The 24,327-nt window shown below is 40.9% G+C and overlaps 1 protein-coding gene across 1 annotated transcript in view; it reads right to left on the reverse strand.

Moving 5' to 3' along the window:
* Positions 1 to 10,138: 10,138 nt before the first annotated feature.
* LOC123499385 (dynamin-binding protein-like) overlaps positions 10,139 to 24,327 on the reverse strand; it is a 31,433-nt gene continuing 17,244 nt past the window's right edge. The window contains 12 exon segments of the mRNA XM_045247306.1: positions 10,139 to 13,128; positions 13,706 to 13,837; positions 14,014 to 14,106; positions 14,109 to 14,479; positions 14,646 to 14,820; positions 15,755 to 15,940; positions 18,569 to 18,751; positions 20,033 to 20,194; positions 20,966 to 21,196; positions 22,250 to 22,380; positions 22,704 to 22,840; positions 23,843 to 23,964. Coding sequence (XP_045103241.1) covers positions 12,958 to 13,128; positions 13,706 to 13,837; positions 14,014 to 14,106; positions 14,109 to 14,479; positions 14,646 to 14,820; positions 15,755 to 15,940; positions 18,569 to 18,751; positions 20,033 to 20,194; positions 20,966 to 21,196; positions 22,250 to 22,380; positions 22,704 to 22,840; positions 23,843 to 23,964 — 2,094 coding nt within the window. The 3' untranslated portion in view covers positions 10,139 to 12,957.

Here is a 24,327-nt window from a genome sequence, read left to right on the forward strand (position 1 = left end):
GGTATCATGGTGACATGCAGATAATTTTAAACCATTCGACAAATGGCATAGCTTCTAATCTAAGTGGTATGTGGTGGGATTCAAACCTACGCGTGGATGTCTGCCCGATCCCAGGCGCACCACCTTATCCACTATGCTACTGCCTCGCAAGGTCTCACATGCCTCACAACAGGAACAACTAAGAAATTAACCTTCTTTTCTTTACCAATTTGTACTTCTTGTGTTACTGTCTTGTGTACTCCTATTGTACTCTCTGTTGGTGGGGGAGCCCCACCTATAGTTCCCCATTCCATTTTAGTCTTACGTACGTATGGGTGAGTGTCTGCGATCTGGTGTTGTGCTTGAAGGGCTGCTGTACAATTATTATCTCCTAAGATCAAAGGTACTTCCTGGCCATGTACCTTTAACTTCCCTTCTTGAAAATCCAAACTTTCTCCCACACACGTGAGGAAATCAATCCCCAGCAGGCAAGGGTTTTCCAAGGCAGTGACTGGCAACCATTCCAGCACGCTTCCCATGCCAATGTTCACCATAACGGAGCCCCACATAGTGACACTGATTTGTGACGCCACACAGCTGTTGTGTAGCTTCTGGCATGATGCTCACATCCACCAAGTTCTTACTGGATGACAAGTTCTTACTGTACTATTAAATACTATGGCTTAAGTGTTTTACACGTGTTTTCGTGCACATAGAAAATATTAAACATTTCTCTTCTTATGGCAGAATAAAGTGATATATGTAAACCCTACGTACAGTAACATATACAGTGTTCCCTCGCTATTTCGCGGTTTTTATACATACTCGTAGATACGTTCTGCGTATTTTTCGCTATATCACTGGGTCTGTGGTGTCACTTATTAATGCTGTACGTACAATAATTCGGTAAGTTGGTGTGTAATAACGAAGATAATGTACTACGTAAAGCACTGTACATGTACTGTTCGTATGCAGCCTCACCCAACATCTTCCCATGTTGTATCCAAGGCCCATAGAATAGAAGTCTGTGGGTTCACCAACAGACCTCCCAGGACGTGTCTTTCTTGCACGGAAACATCACGCTCTCCCTCTGCCCGCTAAGCAAATACCTGACACAGGAGACAAGTTTTGTGAAGGCTTCTGTGCCTCCTATTACCGCCCCACACCCTCTACTTGCCAGCAAGACTATCTCTCTCTCTCTCTCTCTCGACTGTCAGAACACTCTTTATTTCTCTTTGACCTCTCTCTCTCTCTCTCTCAACTGTCAGAGCACTCTTTCTCTCTTTGACCATTGATTGTATCATTATCATATTTAATGATCTCAATACTCTTGCTGTTATTGATTATTATTATTATTATTATTATTATTATTAAACATTTGCTCTTATTATTATTAATATTAATATAGTGTTGCTGTCTTCGTTATTATCATTATTTAATTTTTACGTTACATATATAACAGGCAATTTATATCTACACAAGTAACTGAACGGGGACCTCTCAATAACTAGACATCAGAAATTTACTTCTCAATAACTAAACATCAGAAATTTACTAATGTCTTAAGGTGCAAAATTACAAGCAAAAAAAATGATGGTTTTCATTTATCACATACTACATACTACATATTATATACTACTGATAATTAAAACAGTCACACACTGCACAACTCGGCATTGTGACCGATGTTGGCGCGGAACAAAGAGAATGGGAGAGAGAAGCACGTGAACACTTACCAGGCACTCAGGCAGCTTGCTAACTGAACCAACGTCCCCGCCCTGACTACTTGTGAACCCGCTGACATCACTGATGCTCATATTAGACCCATTTTGAATGTCTTGTAAGTTGACCTTCTTTTCCATGGGCCTTGGTTGTATCTCGCCAGTCTCGTCCACACTGTAGACCAGGGGTATTCAATTAAAAGTCACTGAGGTCCAGTTCTTAAAATTTCCCCCAAGTAAAAGGTCCGAACGGAAGTCCAGCTTGTGTCTTATAGCCGTTCCCTATGTCGACATTTTCATATGGATTCAACAGTATTTATTGTCTATTTTCAATGCAGGAAATGTTTAACAGAGTGCACAGCTAGCTCTTTTGCCCTAAATAAAAGTAGTCCCAGGCAAATAAATTTAAGGCCTTTATTTCAGATTAAAGAAAACAGAAATCTCAGAATAAAATAAATTGCGAGCAGAGCCAAAAAACCTTTTTTTCTCTCAAATTAATGAGGTCCCAGCCCATGGTGAAAGGTGCATGCCACCCAGATACCCACCACGCCCTTTGGTCATACCTGCCACCCTGCATAACCTTCCTACTGCAGGAAATTGAGTGTTCACGCTCTCACTGGCCTGTTGACACCCGCCAGCGTTGCACGGCGCCCCGCCACCCGCCACACCCTCCCTCCCCGCTGTCACCCGGCCGCAGATTGGTCACGGGTCCGGACAGAACCATCGCTCGGTCCGGATCCGGACCGGGGTCCGCCATTTGGTGATGCCTGCTGTAGACTGTCTCGCATACTGTATCTTAGTGTTGTGTTTGCGACAACTTTTTTGTTTAAGTAGTGATTCGTTAAGCACTTACAATGCCGCCTGTGCCCTGCGAAAGCTTCCTCTAGTGAGCCCAAGAGGAAGAGGAAGATGATGACCATCAGTGAAAGTGAAACTTTGCATATGATCAGAGAGGGCAGAAGAGGGTGAGTGTTACATATCGTGAGAGAGAGAGAGAGAGAGAGAGAGAGAGTAATACTACCCAGCCCAATACCTCAGCCAACTTACACACACACACGTAGCTCAGTGATTAGAGCGCTGGCTGCACAAGCCAGAGGACCGGGGTTCGATTCCCCGGCCGGGTGGAGATATTTGGGTGTGTCTCCCTTCACGTGTAGCCCCTGTTCACCTAGCAGTGAGTAGGTACGGGATGTAAATCGAGGAGTTGTGACCTTGTTGTCCCGGTGTGTGGTGTGTGCCTGGTCTCAGGCCTATCCGAAGATCGGAAACAATGAGCTCTGAGCTCGTTCCGTAGGGTAACGTCTGGCTGTCTCGTCACAGACTGCAGCAGATCAAACAGTGAATTACACACACACACACACTTGGAACAGTTTGAGTGAGGAAGTGGTGTCAGCAAAGAGTGTGCATAGTTTTAAAGAAAAATAGGGTAAGTGTAGATATGGAGACGGGGCCACACGAGCATAAAGCCCAAGCCCTGTAAAACTACAACTAGGTAAATACACACACACACACACACACACACACACACACACACACACACACACATTACTTGACCTGGTATTCACAAAAAAGCCAGAGCTTCATCCTATCATACATTATCAGAATCCAATGGGAAGATGTGACCATGTAACATTAGAATTAGAAATGTATGAAGATGATGTGCTAAGATACAGGGAGGATTACAAAAAGGAGGGATTAAATTATGCAAGAGGAAATTTTGAAAAGTTAAGATAATTTTTTTTGTGGAATAGAATGTCGGAACATTATGAATGGAAAGACAGTACAGGGGAAACATGAATTATTCCTACAGAAATATAATGATGGAGTGAAAAAATACATACCAATCTATAGAGTAAAGAAAAGTATACAAGCTTGGTACAATTGCAATTGTATAGAAGCTAAGAGGGAAACAGATAAAGCTTGGAAGAAACTAAAAAAGCAGAGAAATGAAAGCAACAGACAGCAGGATAAGGATGCAAGAAATTAATATATTAGAGTAAGGAGAGAGGAAGAAAGAAACTTTGAGAAAGATGTGGTGCAAAAACAGCTAAGACGAACCAAAGCATTTGTACAAGTATATGAATGGTAAGATGAAAAATAAGGAAACAATAGAAAAAATAATTAAAGGAAGAAAAACATACCAAACAACAAAAGGAAATGAGTGAAATAATGAATGAGAGTTACAAAACTGTCTTCATTGAAGAAGATGAGTTTACAGAACCAAATAGGACATTGCACTGTCAAGGCTTGCAAGAAATCATAGTGCATAAGCAAGAAATTGGAAGACTACTAAAAAATTTGGATGTCAGAAAAGCGATGGGACCGGATGGTGTGTCAGGTTGGGCACTAAAGGAATGTAAAGATCAATTGTTTGAACCAATTTGGGAAATGGTTACAAGCTCATTAAAGGAAGGGAAAGTACCACTTGAATGGAAGAGAGCCAACATAATCCCAATATTCAAATGAGGAAAGCCAACTGAGCCATTAAATTAAAAACCGGTGTCACTTACAAGTGTTGTGGGGAAGATATGTGAAATTGTTATCAAAGAAAAATGGGTTAAATATCTGGAAGAAAATACAGTTATATCGAGCAGACAATTTGGGCTCAAGACAGGAAGATCATGTGTGTCAAATTTACTAAGTTTCTACTCAAGAGTAGCAGAAGGACTGGAGAGCAGAGATGGATGGGTGGACACTGTGTACCTAGACATAAAAAAGGTTTTTGATCAAGTCCCTCATAGCAGACTACTTTGCAAGTTAGAGAACATAGGAGGAATGAGAGGAGTAATGTTAGATTGGATAAGGGATTACTTGAAGGACAGAAAGATGTGAACTGTGATCAGAGAGATGCATACTCATTCTGGAGTAAAGTAACATGTGGAGTGCCACAAGGATCAGTGTTAGCCCCCATTATGTTCCAGGTATATGTTAATGACATACTGTATGGAGTGACTGGTTATATCAATTTGTTTGCTGATGATACAAAATTGCTAAGAGTAATTAAGACCTGAGAAGACTGTTTGCTACTGATTAATATTAGGGTGGCATTTCAGTATTTGGACAAAGATATGATGGAAAAAAAAAAAAAATAATAATAATAATTACGAGTATATGTCCAAAGTTGGTTGCCAAGCTTGAAAATGGATATAAGAAGATGGTGTCAGAACTAAAGGACATAACATGAAGAAAGGATAGGAGAGATATTGGAGTACCATTTCACTACATGGACAAAGAAATGATGAAGAAATTGATAAGTACTAAAATAAGACCCAGATTGGAATATGCAGGAGTTGTGTGGACCTCCCATAAAAAGAAACACATAAGGAAATTGGAGAGACTACAAAAAATGGCTACAAGAATGGTTCCAGAATTTAAAGGGATGACATATGAGGAAAGACTAAAAGCTATGGATCTACCAACCCTGGAACAGAGAAAAGAGAGAAGGGATCTGATACAAGTTTATAAATTGATTAACGGAATGGACCAAGTGGATAATGAGAAACTAATCCTGAGAGAAGAATATGACATTAGAAGCACAAGATCGCATAGTAAAAAACTGAGGAAGGGAAGATGTCTGAGAGATGTTAAAAAATATAGTTTCCCGCAAAGATGTGTTGAGACTTGGAACAGTTTGAGTGAGGAAGTGGTGTCAGCAACGAGTGTGCATAGTTTTAAAGAAAAATTGGATAAGTGTAGATATGGAGACAAGGCCACACGAGCATAAAGTCCAGGCCCTGTAAAACTACAACTAGGTAAATACACACACACACACACACACACACACACATGCATTGAGTGATGAAGTTGTTACAGTACATTATGTGCATAACTTAAAGAAAAAAAAAAAAAATAGATGTGTGGAGATATGGAGACAGGACACTATGAGCCTCGGTTGAACCCTGTACAACACAACTAGATAAATACAACTAGGTAAACACACACACACACACACACACACACACACACACCGTGCTCCATGGAGAGCGGACGTGCCTCCTGCGCAAGAGCGGCATCTAACTAACACTCCACACGCTAAGCAATGTGCTTGAGTGAGAATAGTTATTGCTATTGAGGGGCGACCAGAGCGAGTGAACGATAGCCTGGTGGCGTGTACATGGGAGTGATCGGAGGTGGGAGAACCTCCACACTCCAAACGACAGAGCGGGAACCCACAAAGGCCAGCCATAGCAGCCGCCAACGCATCCAACCACACACGTAGCTACCAGGCCTGGCCCCCAGTGACCACACACCCACATGTTCCCAGGAAGAGTAAGAAAAAATGGATAGACCGGTAAGAAATAAATTACCAAATTCAAAATATGTTGATGAGGCCCAGGGAGCAAAGCCGAAAGTGGCCAGTCAAAGCATGAGTCCAGCTTCAACAGGGGCAACATTGCAAGGTAGATTGGTAATGTTGGAGAAGAGATTTGAGGAGTTAGTGAAGGAATTAAAAGTTCAGAGGAGTGAGGAGGAGCAGGATAGAGAATTCGCAAGGCTTTGAAGGAAAGAGTTAAGAGACTGGAGGAAAATGAAAACGATTGGTGGATGAGAATGCACACTTGAGAGTGGAGGTTGAAAAATACAAGAGACGGTTGGAGGAGAAAATGGATAGAGTAGTAAAGGAGAAAGATGACTTTAAGGAAATGATTAGTGAGCAGAATGAAAGGTTTGAAAGGGAATGGGAACTGAAGAAAACACAATGGACTGAGTCGAGGGAAGCAGAGATGGTTGGATTACAAGAAATAATTAAAGATCAGTTGAAGGAAGACAAAAAAGAAAGGTCCAAGGAACTGGTTAATGTAATGAAGAATAAGGAAACATTGATAAGGGAAATAGCAGAAAAGAAGAAGAGTGTGTTAATATTTGGGATGAAAGAACAAAATATAACATATAAGCCTAAGAGAATTAAGGAAGAATTAAAAACGGTAAGAGATCTGTTCAAAAATCTAAATGATGATGAAAAAAGACCTACAAGAAGAAGTGGAAGAGATCCATAGACTGGGTCCGTATAAGGAGGGAGTGAGCAGACCGATTAAAGTAGTACTGAAGTCACAACAATCTGCGGAGGATATCCTATATAGAACATCAAAGTTAAGAGAGATAGAAGGTTGTAAAGAGGTGTTTGTGAGAAAGAATAGAAATGAGGAAGAGAGGAGAAGATATAAGGAATTGGTGGAAGAGGCGAGAAGGAAAAATGATGAGCGGTCTGAGGAGGAAAGAGAAAGTTTTTGGAGAGTTATAGGAGAGAGAGTCAGAAAGTGGTATGTGGAAAGAAGGAATACGGAGGAACCCCTAGAGGGAGCAGTGGGTGGACCGTAATGTATACTAATATAGATGGGATACTGTCAAGTAGATTGGAATTGCAAGACTATATGATAGTGGAGAAGCCTGATATAGTGTGTTTGACTGAGACAAAATTGCATGAAAAACAAAGATAAATTTGGATAATAAATATAATATATGGAGAAAGGATAGAGAGTAAAGGTGGAGGAGGAGTTATGATTATGACGAAGAAATAAATAAATGTGGATAAGGTTTGGTATGGGAAGAACAACGCAGAAGTGATAAGCATAAGGATAAAAAGTGATGGAAAAGAATTAATAATCATGGTGACCTATGTACCTCCTAAAACAAATTCTTGGACATTAAGGAATACGACAATATGATCAAGGATACTTTACAGAGTTTGGAAAGTGTATTATCTGGAAAAAGAAAGGTGATACTAGTAGGAGATTTTAATTGTAAGGAGGTGGATTGGGAAAATCTAGTAAGTGGTGTTGGAGAGGAAGCATGGGAGAGAGATTTCTTAATCTAATGATGGAAAATATGATGGAACAGAGGGTGAAGGAAAATACTAGATATAGAGGAGATGATGAACCGGCTAGACTGGATTTGGTGTTAACAAGAGAAGTGTACCTATGTGGAGATATACAATACAAGTGTCCTTTGGGAAAGAGTGATCATGTGGTTATGGAAATGCAGATAGCAACAACACAGCGAAGGAAGGACGAGACATACAGGAGTGGTAGATTGAATTATAGAAAGATGGACACAGAAAGTTTGAAAAATTATTTCAGAAAATTAGATTGGGAGAAGATGTTACAAATCAGAGAAGTGCAAAAGAAATATGAGATTTTTATGAAATATTATAAAGAAGGAGTTATGAAATTTGTACCAAAGTATAAACCGAGAGAGGAAGGAAGAAAGGATTGGTTTAATGCAACTTGTGTTAAGGCTAAGGAAAAGAGAGATGTGGCTTGGAAAAGATGGAAAAGAGCAGGAATATACTAAATAAGGAGAATTATAGAGTGGCGAAATGAGTATGTGAGGGTAAGGAGGAGGAAGAAAGAAAATTTGAAAAGATATTGTAGACAAGAGTAAGGAACATCCAAAATTGTTTTACAGGTTCATAAATGGTAAACTTAAAAGAGAGAGTCCATTGAAAGATTAAAAGGAGAGCAAGGGATAGTAGATGACCCTAAGAATATAGCGGAATTGCTAAATAATAGGTTTCAGCAAGTATTTACTGAAGAAACAATGTTTGTAAAGCCTCAGAATGTACAAGGAAATGTGCACATGGATGACATTAAGATACCTAAAAGGAGTTATATAAAATGTTGGAGGAACTTAAAGATGATAAAGCGATGGGACCAGATGAAGTTTCAGGAAAATTATTGAAGGAGTGTAGAGAAGAATTGATTGATCCATTATATGATATTATAAGGTGTTCATTAGAAACAGGGAAGTACCAGTAGAGTGGAAGAGAGCTGAAGTGGTGCCCATTTATAAGGGAGGCAGTAAGGAAGAGCCTCTTAACTATAGACCTGTGTCTCTAACAAGTGTGGTCGGTAAGATTTGTGAGAGGGTGATAAAGAAATATTGGATACGGTTCCTGGAGGATCATAAGTTATTATCGGATCATCAATTTGGCTTCAGGAAAGGGAGGTCATGTGTAACAAATCTACTGAGCTTTTATTCAAGAGTGGTTGACAAAATACAAGAGAGAGGGATGGATGGACTGTGTATATTTGGATTTAAAGAAAGCTTTTGACAAGGTACCTCACATGAGACTGTTATGGAAAGTAGAGATTTATGGAGGACTGAAAGGAAAAGTGTTAAAGTGGATGGAAAACTACTTGAGATGGAGGGAGATGAGAACGGTAATAAGGGATGCAAAGTCGGACTGGTTGGTGGTGGAGAGTGGAGTCCCACAAGGCTCAGTGCTGGCACCAATACTTTTCCTTGTATATATTAATGACATGCCAGAGGAGTAAACAGTTATATTAATTTGTTTGCGGATGATGCGAAGTTGTGTAGGTGTGTGAAGAGTGAAGAAGATTGTGAAATTTTACAGGCAGACCTGGATAAGATTTGGGAGTGGAGCAAGAGGTGGCAAATGGAATTTAATCTGAGCAAAAGTCATGTGATGGAGATGGGGAAGAGTGGAAGACGGCCAAGAGGGTCATATAAGATGGGTGAAGAAGTAGTGTTGAAAAAGGTGGAAAAGGAAAAGGATTTGGGAGTGATAATACAAGACCATGGGCAGTTTGAGGCTCATATTGATAAGATGTTTGGAGAAACGTATAATTTGATAAAAATATTGGATTAGCCTTCCATTATATGGATAAAGATATGATGAAGAAATTAATTAGTATGGTAATTAGACCAAGATTGGAATATGCTGGAGTGGTTTGGTCCCCTTATAAAAAGAAGCATATAAGGAAGTTGGAGAGATTGCAGAGAATGGCAACAAAAATGGTTCCGGAATTGGCAGAAATGACCTATGAGGAGAGATTAAAAGAAATGAATTTGCCTACCTTGGAACAAAGAAGAGAAAGAGGAGATTTAATACAGGTTTATAAACTGTTGAATGGACTGGATGAAGTGGATAATGAGCAAATGATGTTGAGAGAGGAAAACTTAAATAGAACTACAAGATCGCATAGTAAAAAGATAGCCAAGGAATATGCTTGAAGGATGTGAAGAAATATAGTTTCCCACAAAGATGTGTGGAGGTGTGGAATGGTTTGAGTGAGGAGGTGGTGTCAGCAAGGAGTGTGCATAGTTTTAAAGGAAAGTTGGATGTGTGTAGATATGGAGACGGGGCCACACGAGTATGATACCCAGGCCCTGTAAAATTACAACTAGGTGAATACAACTAGGTGAATACACACACACACACACACACACACACACACACACACACACACACACACACACACATGTGACTAGAAATTAATAAAGTGCAGAGATAAACTTTCACTCTTTTAAAGTTAATTCACTTATCAGCCACTCAACAGTGATAACCATATACCTGATATTGATGAAATTATCAAGTGTCTGGCACAACCATGCACAGAACAACCAGCAGCATGTTGCCCCTGTTTACTCTCCTTCACCATGAGTGTCACCTCCCTTGAGGAAAAACTATACACAGATTACAGTTTCTGCTTTATAAGTAAATATGGTTAAAATCTCTCCCACCAGAGGCCTAGACATATAATGAGAGGATCAGATATAAAAAGTATTGCTGATTGGTGCATCTACACACATCAGTGGAAGGCCTCTGGAATATACACAGCGGCAAGCAGCCAATGTTCCCACTCGTCACATCCTCTAGTTGCCAAATGAAACATGTATACAGTCCCCTACCTCTCAGAATATTAGTGTTAGTGTCACCTTGCTCGTTATTGTGATAATTGTCTTGGCATATACTAAGGTCATGGTGGAGAGAGAGAGAGAGAGAGAGAGAGAGAGAGAGAGAGAGAGAGAGAGAGAGAGAGAGAGAGAGAGAGAGAGAGAGAGAGAGAGAGAGAGAGAGAGAGAATGTAACAGATAATTACTTTTAACAAGTGTATTATCAACATGGTCAGTGTTTGTCAGCCCTGCATGAGGCCAGGAGTGTTGTGTAAAGCAATAAATCAGGTCCCTCTCCTACACCCTTCTACAAACACATTAAGTCAGAAGTACAAAACACACCAAAGTGGTAACTAGCCGAGGATGTCACACAAGGCCTCTCAGTGGTCACAACACATAGGGTGATGCAACTTTTACTTGTACATTACACTAAAATACCCTTCATCAGAGTACTGCTGAGAAGCAAAGTGTATCTAACATTAACTATTTCAGACTAGTAAGTAGTCAGCATGAATAAATCCCTGGCTTGTGGAACCCCTTCCCAGGGACAACATTTATCAGCACACACGGCACATGCATGCTGCTCAGAGGAGCCTGGTGCAGCAAAGACTGTGACAGGGCAGTGACTGAGGAAATAAACAAGCATACACACAAGCAGGTCACATTTCCTGCATCCACTTACTACTCACTCACTTCATAAGCACACTTATAATTGTACAGCTGTGGGAATGAATTTCAGATCACACCTTGATATAAGGACTAACTGAACCACCAAACATATACATATGAGTATACAACATACAAACCAAACACTTCAGGAACCCATCTTTAAATGTAGTCGTGACACTTCAGACCAGTGCACTACATACAGTGTGATCTGGCAATAGTGGCACAGTATACTAAAACATCATATCACAACTTACATGAACAACATGAATCAGTGTGATCAGATCCTTTCAATGGCAATGAATACCTCAGCAGCCACACAACGACTATGAGTATTATCACATCCATCAGTAAGCAGCAGCTTGGCTGCACCTGGGAGTCACAACACCGTCTGCAGCACACGCAGGTGACCACGCCCGGTGTGCAGCCATCAAGACACTTAACACTACATACACACATGGCTTTGGAATATGTACAACATAATAGTACTGCAAGCACACACTTAAATATACATAAGAATATATATGTATAGATATAGATATATATGAATATATATACCAAAGTGCAAAAATTGTAACATTGCTTTTTTTTTTTTTTTTTTCATTATTTTCAAAAATAGTGGATAATTTTTAACTCTACTCTTCAAGAACATGGCAACTGTCTTGGAGAATCCGTCTGACGGGAAGAACATTTCCAATTGAGCAATGTTCCCTTGGGAGCACTCAGCGGTTAGGAATCACAGGTTATCTTTGCTTTCATTAATTAAATTAATACTGCATACAAAGCTGAGAACCAATGGCAATCTTTTTTCTGCTCAACATCTTTAACAAATGAAATACACTTCCTGTATGCACGGGTGGCCAGGGACGAGGGAGCACGGTGGCCCCCACCCCTGGACACCCTTCTGGGCCACCAGTACACACATCACCTCAACAGACAACCTCCTGTCTGTCTTACACAAAAACTTTACTCTATTTTTCTTCACTTAACGAGTTACTATCTGGTGTTCATTTAGTCAGGAAATTGTCTTGGTTCAAGAAATTACATTACAGTCAACCCTCGGCTATCGCGACTTCAGCTATTGCGTTTTATTGCTATCACGCACCCATGAAAAGCTGCTAAAATTTCATTATCATGACCTCAGATGTCTGCTATCGCGCGCCCCGCCATGATGTCATGGGATATCTGAGCGCTCATTGGCCAAAACCGCCTTCCCGCCAAGATCAATTCGGCTATCGCGTTTTCAGCTATGGCGCGGCTATTTCGGCCCCAATTGGGCGTGATAGCCAAGGGTTAAGTGTAGTGTCTAACTAAGTCTGACTAAGAAAACCAAGCCACACCACACTAAAAAGCCTCTTGTTAACAGTACTTCAATCAGATCAAATGTGGAAAATCTTTGGTTACTGAGGTGAAAGGATATAAGATTACATAATAATTCACATAAATGTTAAATCCCAAATTGCTTCCCCAATGCCCTAAAACACATAAAACACAAGGTATCCACAACACATCAAAAGATCCTCACACACCAACCTAAAACATTACTTACTTACATGTCATGAGAAGTGGTAAGACTTTCTAAATAGTAAAATATGATGAATGCATAAATCTCTCCTTGCAATAAAACGATAAAGAGTAAAAACCTGTAATAAGTATGAAAATAATTAGTAAATGTAAAAATAGTACACTCTGCTGATTACATAGATACAGTGAAGAAAAGCTCAGTTTTGCCTTAATGCAGTTGTAGCTTGACACATTCAGGAGACATGCCTACAGGTAACTACCCCTGTGGGAAACACTTGCTGTCCACATTGACGAATGCCATAAACTGAGTCATTGAAGCCTTTACACAGATATTGCAGCCACGAGGCATCTATGCAGCAACAGTACCAGCAGTAACAATATTAGTAGTAGTGGTAGAAGTAGTAGTAGTGGAGTAGCTGGAGGACAAAATCTAGGTGTACCTGGTGAGATAGGATGCAGGAACGTAACCCTGCTTGCCTGACCGTTCCTCCACGAACCACCAGTCCGAGGAGACAGCGTACAGCACCCGCACCACCTGTCCCGCTGTCAGGTTCAGCTGAGTCCCATCTGATCCACCAAAGTTGTACAATGCATAGTAGAACTGTGAAGGAAAGAAATGGTGATGGAGTGAATGGGTGAAGAAACATTAAGAGTATTAATTGGAGCAACTGTGGTATATTGATGGTAGAAACACACACACACACACACACACACACACACACACACACACACACACACACACACACACGGATAGTGATAAATTACGAGACTACACATATGAAGGAATGAGTGATGACAAAACTAAGTAAAGAGAGTGTTGGAGAAATAATAAAAGTAAGGATAGCAATCACAGCAAATCAATTAAACATCCAGTTAAGGTTTTTCTTCTATGCAACGTATTCAAAATACTAACAACACAAATCATCAACACTATTAGCATTTCATTTCTTTACTTTTCCTTATAGGCCTAGACAGCTTTCAAAACCCTCCTACTATATGCAATTTTGTTTGGAAGCAAGAGATTCACTTCCCTAGGTACCTTTTTTTTGAAAGGGAGTAACACAGTCAGCCACACAAACAAATATCAAGATGGATCCCAAACATGGCCAGACACTGAAACCTACAACAGTTTTGAACATGAGGTCCAACAGAGCCTCAAGCCTCACATAAACACCCACCAGTGGCTCAGCTAACTCTGGCGGCATGTCCTTTTCATCAGGGACAATCTCCCCGTCCTTGATCACCTCATAGATGGGGCTGGTGTCCTCCTGGCCTGAAGCTCCATTCTCACCCCTGCAGCTGCCACGGATCTGTGGAGTGCGTGCATGAGTGAGTGAGTGAGTGATGTGGATGTGCATCACTTGAAAGTATGATAGGAAAATGCAGATATGGAGAAGAGGTCACAAAAATTCACCTCATGCTCTGTAGATACAATTAAGTAAATACAACTACATGCACACAAACACACAAAAACACACACACACACCTGGTCAATTTCCTCATATATGTTGTGTTCCTCAGAGACAGGAGAGTTGTATTCAGCAGACGGCTGTCTGTCCAGGGGTGGAGAGTAGTAGTCCCCGTCTCGCAAAGTTGGCCATCACCATGAGGAGACAGCGGCTCTGGCTTGCTGGGCAGGGGAGGCTGGGAGGCCAATGTGGCTGTGCCCTCAGAGGAGTATCGAGGTGGGGGAGCCTGGGGGAGGCCTGTGCCCTGGGGCAAGGTGGTGGGCACCATGGGGAAGATGTCCTCATAGCGAGGGGGTGCCTGCTCAGGAGGTGCTGGGGCAGGCCGGGGCACGGTGGAGGGTCGGGGGCTGGCGGTAACTGGTGCTGGTCGGGTGGGCAGGGCCACAGTGCCAGTTGCTCCTGGCAGCAGAGAAGTGTCCGCTGCTCCTCTCTCAGACTCAAGCATGGGCTTCAGGCAAGACACTCGCACAAAACCCTTGTTATCTGCCATGGAGGGAGGACTGTCAGAGCACCACTGCATGTCAATGCTACAAAAGACACCTTCACCAACAATGTAAATAAATCACACCAAAGACAGCATATCTCCAAACACTAAAACAAGGAATAACCACCAGAGAGAACACATCATATTCCTTCATGGCCGTCTCACCTCCATCGTCCATAAACCAGCGGTCCACCCGGCCCAGCGGGTCCTTGTTCTTGAGCAGTGCCACATGGTCACCAGGGTACAGCGTCAGCTCCATCACCTCTGCTGGCGTGTGCACCTCCCGCACTACATACACCATCTCCCCGGGGTACTGACCCACCACCTTCGTCTTGGCCACCTGCACACACACACACAATGGAATGACTCAATGGTTTGGGATACACATGATGCTAGAGGACATGGAAAGAAGCTGAAAAAGAGTCTTTGTAGAAGAGAATACATGAAAAAGTAGTGTCCCATACAGAAGTAGTGATGATTTATGGAACAGCCTAGATGAGCAGAAAGTAAATTTAAAAAACATACATGAATTCAAGGCTAAGTTAAACATTAAAAGATATGGAAATGGGACATCACCAGTATATGACTCTCCTCATAAAGCACAACAAGGTAAATATATGTAAGGAAGCGATGGATGAAGTTATAAGCTTGCATATAATAAGTGATGATGTATATATTGCATAGTTGAAAATATTTCAAATAACTCTCACAAACTCCTGTACACAAATACTAGAAGAATTGTATAATTAATGGGATGTTTCAAGTAGCTCTCATAAAGTATAAACTCTAATGCATATCTAACAGCAATGTTTGAAGTAATCCTCTTAGACTCTCACATTAAAAAATAAGTGGAGAGAGAGAGAGAGAGAGAGAGAGAGAGAGAGAGAGAGAGAGAGAGAGAGAGAGAGAGAGAGAGAGAGAGAGAGAGAGAGAGATGAATCTAAACTTAAACCAATACTAACAGGAACAGCAGAGAAAACACACACACAAGTGGATAATGAGAAACTGATCCTGAGAGAAGAATATGACATTCGAAGCACAAGATTGCATAGTAAAAAACTGAGGAAGGGAAGATGTCTGAGAGATGTTAAAAAATATAGTTTCCTGCATAGATGTGTTGAGACTTGGAACAATTTGAGTGAGAAAGTGGTGTCAGCAAAGAGTGAGCATAGCTTTAAAGAAAAATTGGATAAGTGTAGATATGGAGACAGGGCCACACGAGCATAAAGCCCAAGCCCTGTAAAACTAGGGTAAATACACACACACACACACACCTCATGTTCTCTCCTGGACCCGCCACTCTCAGGATTCTTATTGGCACGAGTTGACTGTCTTGGCAGTGAGAACTGTACGTTGGTCGGGATGAAACTCAGCTGCCGGAACTCACCCACCTGCTGCAGGTATTTGACCCGGAACTGTGTGAGCATTTCCTCCTCCCCCGTCAGAGCCACTCCCAGAGCCTGCAATGCACCAAGGACCCCACACTATCACTCCAACTTTGCTCACTTCAGACTCTATAAAACAGTCACTGCTTCTATGTATGGACTATTGTGGGGATACTGAACACTGTGATGGGGAAAGGATCTCACTCTGTCACTCTTACTTCAATCATCTCAGGACTCTTTATAACAGTTACTGCTTCTATGTGTGGACCACTGTGGTGTACTGAAACTTCATTATCTATTCAGCATGAGGTAATTCTTTTTACCTGCTTCTATAGTATTTTCATCTTCCTATGACCTGAACTCATTTAAGAAGGAGGAAGTTTCAAGACTTATCCCATATATATATATATATATATATATATATATATATATATATATATATATATATATATATATATATATATATATATATATATATATATATATATATATTTTTTTTTTTTTTTTTTTTTTTTTTTGGCTAACTCTCTTGGACCTGCTTGGGAACTGGCATCTAAGTAGATCTTATTTAATTGTTTTTGATGCCCTTTGCCAGATTTACCCTCTTTCATAAAAAAAAAAGTAATGAAAATAATAAAATAAGATACTTCAATGTCATTCCTATAATCAGTGGAGTACTGTCACTACACCACAAATACAGTACAAATCAATGTGGATTTTTCCATTAGTTGCTGAGTAGAGACACTCTTAGTCTGCTATGGTACTTCAGACTGTCACCTCTAAACTAATGCCACAGCTTCTTCAGGCAATGAACTACTGAAATGGTACCTAAAATATGATTACATCTCAAGTTTTCAACCCTTGTTTCCCATTAAAGACAATCCAAGAACCTCCAATGGGCCAAGTATCTTAGACTCTCACCTCCACATTACAGCCACAGATTCTTCTTTTTTCTTTCTTTATGCAAGATGGCTATGGGCAACAAAAACAATTAAAGGCAAAGACAAGCTGTATCACCTTAAATACAGCCACATGTTCAGTTCTCCAGCACTTGTTCTTCAAATGTAGTATAGCTTTGATGAACCACAGTACATAATATCACTTCATCCAACTAGTTTTTATTTACTCATCTAAAATTTCCAGACACCAATTGGAGAGACGAATTAACACAACAAGACTGAAAAGTTACCCATACACACGTTAAACTTCACTGGTATGCATTCCTTGATTAGGATTACCTTCAACACAGCCAGTAGGTGAAGAAAGTGTATCTCTGTCTACGTATAGTATGTGTTGGAAAGTGTGCAGATACCCCCGGCCAGGAGAGGCACCTACAGACACCTTCCTTCCCCGAGACTCACTATAACACTGACCTACACAACACTAGACACACACACACACACACACACACACACACACACAATGCTCCATCAATAAGCCATGAAGACAGGCTGATACCAACAGCAAACACACCAGCAACATTCCTGCAATACATGACACTTCTACATCTGTAAAGTACAAATCCACACAAACACACACAAACAGACACTGACCATAAAAAAGTGAGTGAACAAATCTGGAAGCGACCCAAAGACAGTGACAGTGAGTGGTGGTCCTGAGCCTTAGAGCAAACAAGAGCCTAGAGAGGTTACATAATTCTTTTTCTTTTCTTCCTCTTCATTGATTGACCTTGATACAAACGGTGACCTTGTGGGATGGCTGTGTGTGTGTGTGTGTGTGTGTGTGTGTGTGTGTGTGTGTGTGTGTGTGTGTGTGTGTGTGTGTGTGTGTATGTATCTAGATGCAGTATACATGAGTTTCAATGGTATGATTCTGTTTATTTTTACTTGTATAACCTTTCCTTCAGTTGATGTACATTATTTGCTGTGTGTGTGTGTGTGTGTGTGTGTGTGTGTGTGTGTGTGTGTGTGTGTGTGTGTGTGTGTGTGTGACAGGCTTACACACAGTACACACATCAAAGAAACAAACAAGACGAGAAAAAACACCCAAAAAATCAACAGCCCTCACTGACCCCATAGATTTCACCAAAAGAGGATTATTCTTCTCAACCTTTCTCTCTGCCTCCCCTCCTCCTTCCCTACCAGTCTTCCTTATCCCTCCCTCCTTCCCTCCCAGATACCCTCCCTCCTTCATCTCTACTTGACCTCTTCTTTTTTCTCACTCTCCTCCTCTGCCCTCCCCAAACTGCACATCCCAGGGAACGAAGTCTTTGTTATTATAATCTTTGCACTCTCTGGGGTCAGTGTGTCATGCAAGAGTACTTACCAGGAGTGAAGAAGGTGGAAAAGTCTTTCTGTGTGTGACAGAAGTGTGTGGATTTGTTTTTAGGTGTAGGTAGTGTTGATGTGTAGTTTGTGTTGAGGTGTTGTGTGCTGTGTATTTGTAACTGTGAAGGATTTTGTGTATTTTGCAGTTTGGTTAGTCTCTGTCTGTCTGTCTGTCTGTTTGTCTCTTAATTAACAAGCAACCTAATTCATGTAAATCCTAACCTCCAAGTATAAGCACAAAATCTATACAAACTAAACACAGTGCTAAAAAGTTTCCTTCCTCAGTCATTCAGGTACATAAGATTCTCCTACAAATTCACTCCTCACCTGTCTCACCTCAAGATAAATAAAGACAGAGAGTGAGCAAATATACAAGCTCAACATTGCAACATCACAGTACATTCCCTTGTCTCACCTGGGAAAGATTCAGGTAGAGATGGGCAAGGTGTCCCTGGAGGTACATGCGTGCAGAGATGAGGGAGCGGGTGGCCAGACTCAGCACCTCCATCCCATTACTGGTCATTACTGGCAGCTCCATCATCAGTTGGGTGTGGAGCGCACTGTATGTCCCTTGTGCCTGTGACAGTTCCTCTTTCAGCTGTTGAGATACAAAAGATAATCAGGTTCATGTCAGAAAACATCACAATCGTAGACAGTTTGGGTGTGAAAGAAGACATGGAAATAAGACATATGGGAAGAAAGTGTTTATGTCTACAAAAACTGGGTGACTCAAAAACTGCTAAGATACAAAAGATACTCAAGTTTAAATTAGAAAGCATCAGAATAAGAGGCAGAGATGGAGTGTGAAAGTAGACATGAGAGTAAATAAGGGAAGAAAATGTTTGTCTAGAAAAACTGGATGATTCATAAACTGCCAAGATAGAAAAGATATGTACGTACTCAAGTTTAAGTCAGAAAGCATCAGAATAGGATGCAGAGATGGAGTGTGACAGAAGTCTATGAGAGTAAATAAGGGAAGAAAATGCTTATGCCTAGAAAAACTGGGTGGCTCATTAGTTCTCCTAAAAATAAAATAAAAAGTCCAAGCCCCAGAGAAACAGTTTGAGTGTGAAAAAAGACACGAGAAGAATAAATATCAGGGATGAAAGTGTTAATGTCTACAGAAACTTGACTCATAAGCTGTCCAGAAAATAAATATGTTAAGTGAAATGGTTAAGGTGACTGTGATGATGTAGATTAAAGTTATGTACCACCATGCTTGCATCTCATGTTACTATTTACACTCTGCACCTCACACCACTAAGAACTCCCAAGAATACATATCAGAACTATTAAACATGGATAAAGTTCCTCTTAACATATACATTCAAATTTCCAAACACACTATTTTTATCATCCTCTTCTCTGCCTCTCCTTCTCTTTCCCTACTTGTCTTCCTTATCCCTCCTTCCCTCCCTCCCAGACACTTTTTCTCCCTCATCTCCACTCAACCTGTTCTTTTTTTCTATAAAGGAAATCTCAAATCAAGCAGAACAAGCTAACCTAACTCAACCAAGAAATATAATCTGAAATACCTTATAGATGTGATTAGTCTAGACCATTCCTTCTGTTAATAATGTAAAAATCTTGTTAATCTGTCAAAAATAAAAATAAAAAGATCCTGAAAACACATGTAACTTCAAGTAAAGCCTTCTCAAAACCGTCAGGGATTGGTATGGTTAAGCTTCAGAACACAATCTTTTAATTTTTTCAGTTAATAATGTAGAAATCTTGTTTTCTGTCACTAATCATAAAAACATCCTGAAAACATGTGTAACTTCAACTGCAGCCTTCTCAAAGTACTCAGGGATTGGTGGGGTTAAGCTTCACAACACAATCCTTAATCTCAACACAAGTAGGGAAGATCACCAGCACTCACAATCCTGGTCCGTGTGGGGTCCCTGTTGCGGTCTAGCTTGTACTGCGCATTGTCATAGTCCAGCAGTTTGTCGTTACGCTTGAGGATGAGTCTGTCTGGCACCTCACACAGCACCACCAGCTCCTTGGTTGGCAGTGCCACTCGCTGCCTCACAAAGTTGTCCTGTGTTTGGGAGAGGTTAGTGGAGTATAGAGCAAAAGTCTTCAGGTTCTTCACATTATTTGATTTTCTATTTATGTTTTATCAATTTTAAGTAACTTTTATATGACTTTTTGAAATAAGTTGGTCGATATATTTTCTTTTCTTCCGTGATTTTCTTACAATTTGAGAAAGACTAGAGTTAGAAAGGGTGCCTACTGTGCTTTTACTGTGTGTGCTTTTAATGTGTGGTTGTGTTCCTTGTGTTTTATCTGTTCATGTAGTTATTTTATCTTGTCTTGCTTTTCTTCTCAAAGTATCAACTGGGATTATGTGCTAAACACTATCATCATACACTTTCAAATATGTTTGGACCAAATTATGTTGATAACATATTATGTTACTAATGTTTTGTACTCAATAAAATCTATCTATCTATCTATCTGTTTAAGCAATCTGCCTCTACAATCACTTCTTTCTCACATGTTTGTCTTCCCTTGGACACACAGGAGCCTCTTAGAAAATCAGGGATGCAAGAACTACTGTAGTATAGAAGCAAAACACATAAACTCCATTAGAGAAAAGTAACTACAATGCAGGACAAAGGTAATGTTAGTGGACTGCAGCATTGTCATTCTTTTTCTCATATTCTCCCTCTCTTCCTCTCCCTAACCCACTTCTCCTCTCTCTCTCTCTCTCTCTCTCTCTCTCTCTCTAGGCCTTAAAAACCTTATCCCCAACCTTTTTCAACAATTCAACTGTTACAATACAACCACAACAACCTCCACTACTTACAAAGGTCTCAAACAGTCTCCCAGCTGAGTCCAGAGCTACACTGTGCAGGGATTTCACCTCCACACCGGCCTGCAGGAGGATCTCTATCAAGCCCTTCACCACGCCCAGTTCCGCGCGGTGCCGAGCCTTCACCCCCTGCAGCAACGCATCCATATCCTGGGCCAACACTGCTGCACACCGCTGCATCGACCGGAACTTGTCCACCTCCTTGTCAAAATCCAGGTCCTTTGTCTGTTGGGTGTTGATTTGCATGCTGTGATTGTCAGTACTCATTAGCATATTCCTCAATGATATTACCTTTAACCCTCTAACCTCTAGAGCTATGACATTTGTTACTTCCTCTGAGTAACACTGGACCATCTGAGGAACATAAGAACAAGACAGCAAGGCAAGCTGTCAGTACTCATTGACATATTCATCAATGTCATCACCTTTAACCGTCTAACTGCCAAGGAGCTATGACATTTGTTGCTTCCTCTGAATAACTCTGGACATTCTAAATAACATAAGACCATCAGAGAATAAGACAAGCTGCAAAAAAGTCAAGGCCTACAAGTGGCAGTTTGGGTATGAACATGCTTACCCATCCCCACATATCCCCATCCATACATTTGTCTAATCTTCTTTTAAAGCCTCCTCATGGCTCAGCATTATAAACCTGATCATTGAGTCCATTTCATTCTTCTATCACTTTATCTTGCTACCAATTCCTTCCTACCTCCTTCTTAAATTGAACTTCTTTCAAACTTGAACCTGTTATTTCTTGTTCTATCCTGACTACTGATTTTTCTTGAAATGAAATAAATATACATACATTTCAAGGAATACACTACTCAATCCTTCCTTCTCTCGTCACTGGTGTCTATGAAAAATGACTCTAGATTTGTAGCAAAGGGAGATCCCATTCTTTTGGCGAACTCTCTCAGACTAGCTTGGGGACTAGCATCTAAGTGGGGGGGTTATTGATTTTTCTTGCCGTTGGCCAGATTATCCCTCTTTCATTAAAAAAAAAAAAAAAAAAAAATCATTTTCTAGGCAGAAACAGCAGCAGTGAGAGGACAGATGTGTCGCTGAATGGCCAACTAAACAAGGCAAGGAGAGAGCCAGTGAGGAGAGAAAGAAAAGAGACAGTCCGATGAGTGCACTGGTGGAGGAAACTCTCACCTTCCCTCACCATGCTTCCTGTATCACCACACTCTTTATTCAACTAATAAACTGCACTCACTCATCGAATGTTTCATGGTGCCTTCAACAATACTTGGTAAAAAGATAATAGAGACTTGCCTGCACCATAATGCCCAACATTTCTGAGATGAGTGTTGTGAAGCGAGAAGACCTTTTGTACACAGAGTGAAGGGACACTCTCTGCATCCTGCCTTGTAGCGACTGGTCACTCTCCACACGGTACTTGTTGACTGGTGGGAGACACAAAATGTTATGTCTTACTATGTTCTTTCTTCTCTTCTCAGCACTATATGATCTCTGTTACAATGCTATTATATGTATGCATGTATCAATCAATCAAACAAACAATCAATCAATCTCTCTCTCTTCCTTTACCAACCACTATCCTGCCTTTCTTCCTCTTCCCAGCACTCTACGCCCCCTGTTACACCATTATCTCTCTCTCTCTCTCCATTTGCCAATCCCTATCCTTCAACCAATCTCCCTCTCTCTCTCTCTTCAATGCTCATCCTGCCTCTTGCTCGGAACAGACACAAATGCCATCTCTCATTACTCAGGTCCAGTCTTTTGGTGTATTCATTGATCTCCTTAGCAGCATTGGCCATCATAGTCTTGGCCTCCAGCAGGTCCAAATGGTCTGGGTGGTGTTCTGGTGTCTCCCTCACAAGGCGGTCCAGGAACAGTGGGTATCTTTAGGGAGGGAGTAGCAGTCATTGAAACAGAACACAGGAGGTGGCATGGAGTTTTTTGAGGGTGAGATATACAGTATAGGAGATTTGTGATGTTAACCTTGGTACTCATTCTTTGTTTTTTCTGGTTCTCCCTCTCAAAGCAGTCTGGAAAAGTGAGCATTATGGAGGAGGGAGGGTGTAGCAACATTACCAAAAGGATTTGAGTTGTATGAGGATGAGAAGAGGTTGACTTGAAAATTTATCATATCAGCCGTCTGTGGGTATGGAGATGTAACTAGAGGAGAAAATTAAGTTGTTTTCATTAGGGACATGTATACCAGGGTTCTTTAAAGTATCAGTCACCAGTCAGGACTCAAAATTGGGTCAAAATCTCTTATCTGAATGGTTGCCACATCATAAATAAACATGAACAGTAAAACTACTTAAATAAGATGTGTATGTGTGTGTGTGTGTGTGTGTGTGTGTGTGTGTGTGTGTGTGTGTGTGTGTGTGTGTGTGTGTGTGTGTGTGTGTGTGTGTGTGTGTATTTACCTAATTGTATTTACCTAATTGTAACATACGGGAAAAGAGCTATGCTCGTGTTGTCCCGTCTCCATATCTATTAATGTCCAGCTTTTTCTTAAAATCATGAATATTCCTTGCGTTGACCACTTCCATGTCTAAACTATTCCATGCTTCCACCCTTCTATGAGTGTGTGTGTGTGTGTGTGTGTGAATCAGTTTCTATATCAGATACATAAAGATACAATAAAATAGACATACTGGGTCATGAAGGATGCCCATATATAAAATAACACTAGGTTTTGAGAGAGAGAGAGAGAGAGAGAGAGAGAGAGAGAGAGAGAGAGAGAGAGAGAGAGAGAGAGAGAGAGAGAGAGAGAGAGAGAGAGAGAGAGAGAGAGAGAGAGAGAATTTACTTTCTTGGAGCAGAACAAAGAGTTGGACAAAGATGGAAATGAAAACCACCATCACCGCTACCAGTACAAACACTTCCACTCACTTCAACACTCTCTGCAGGGGCTTGATGAGCACTGATCTCATGTCCAGCAGTTGAATCTTGTGCTGCTGCAACTCCCTCAGCATCCACTGCAAGAACGCCGCTGACCCGGTGTCCTGCTCATACTGAAGGTGACATGAAGAGCACCAACGATGTATTTGTCATATTCATTATACAGTATCAATTCACTTGCTCCTCACAAATACAAAAATAAAGAATAGGATGTTTGCAGCTTCACAGTAAACAAAGGACTAGAATGGAGAGGATGGGGTGTGAGGAAACAAAAAACAAGAAAGGAGTAGGGATGGTGAGGAGGAGGGAGTAGGCATATGGAGTGGTGTTGAAAAATATGTGGCATAATTGACATGTCATGACTTCTGGCCTATGACATCTACCTATTAAAAATCCTTTGAGTCAATATATCACTCTAGCTAAAAACATGGGTAGGAAAACTGCTTCATCAAATGGGGAGCTGCCTGTACAGAACA

Source organism: Portunus trituberculatus, chromosome 49 (genome assembly GCF_017591435.1).
Source record: "Portunus trituberculatus isolate SZX2019 chromosome 49, ASM1759143v1, whole genome shotgun sequence".
Taxonomy (NCBI): domain Eukaryota; kingdom Metazoa; phylum Arthropoda; class Malacostraca; order Decapoda; family Portunidae; genus Portunus; species Portunus trituberculatus.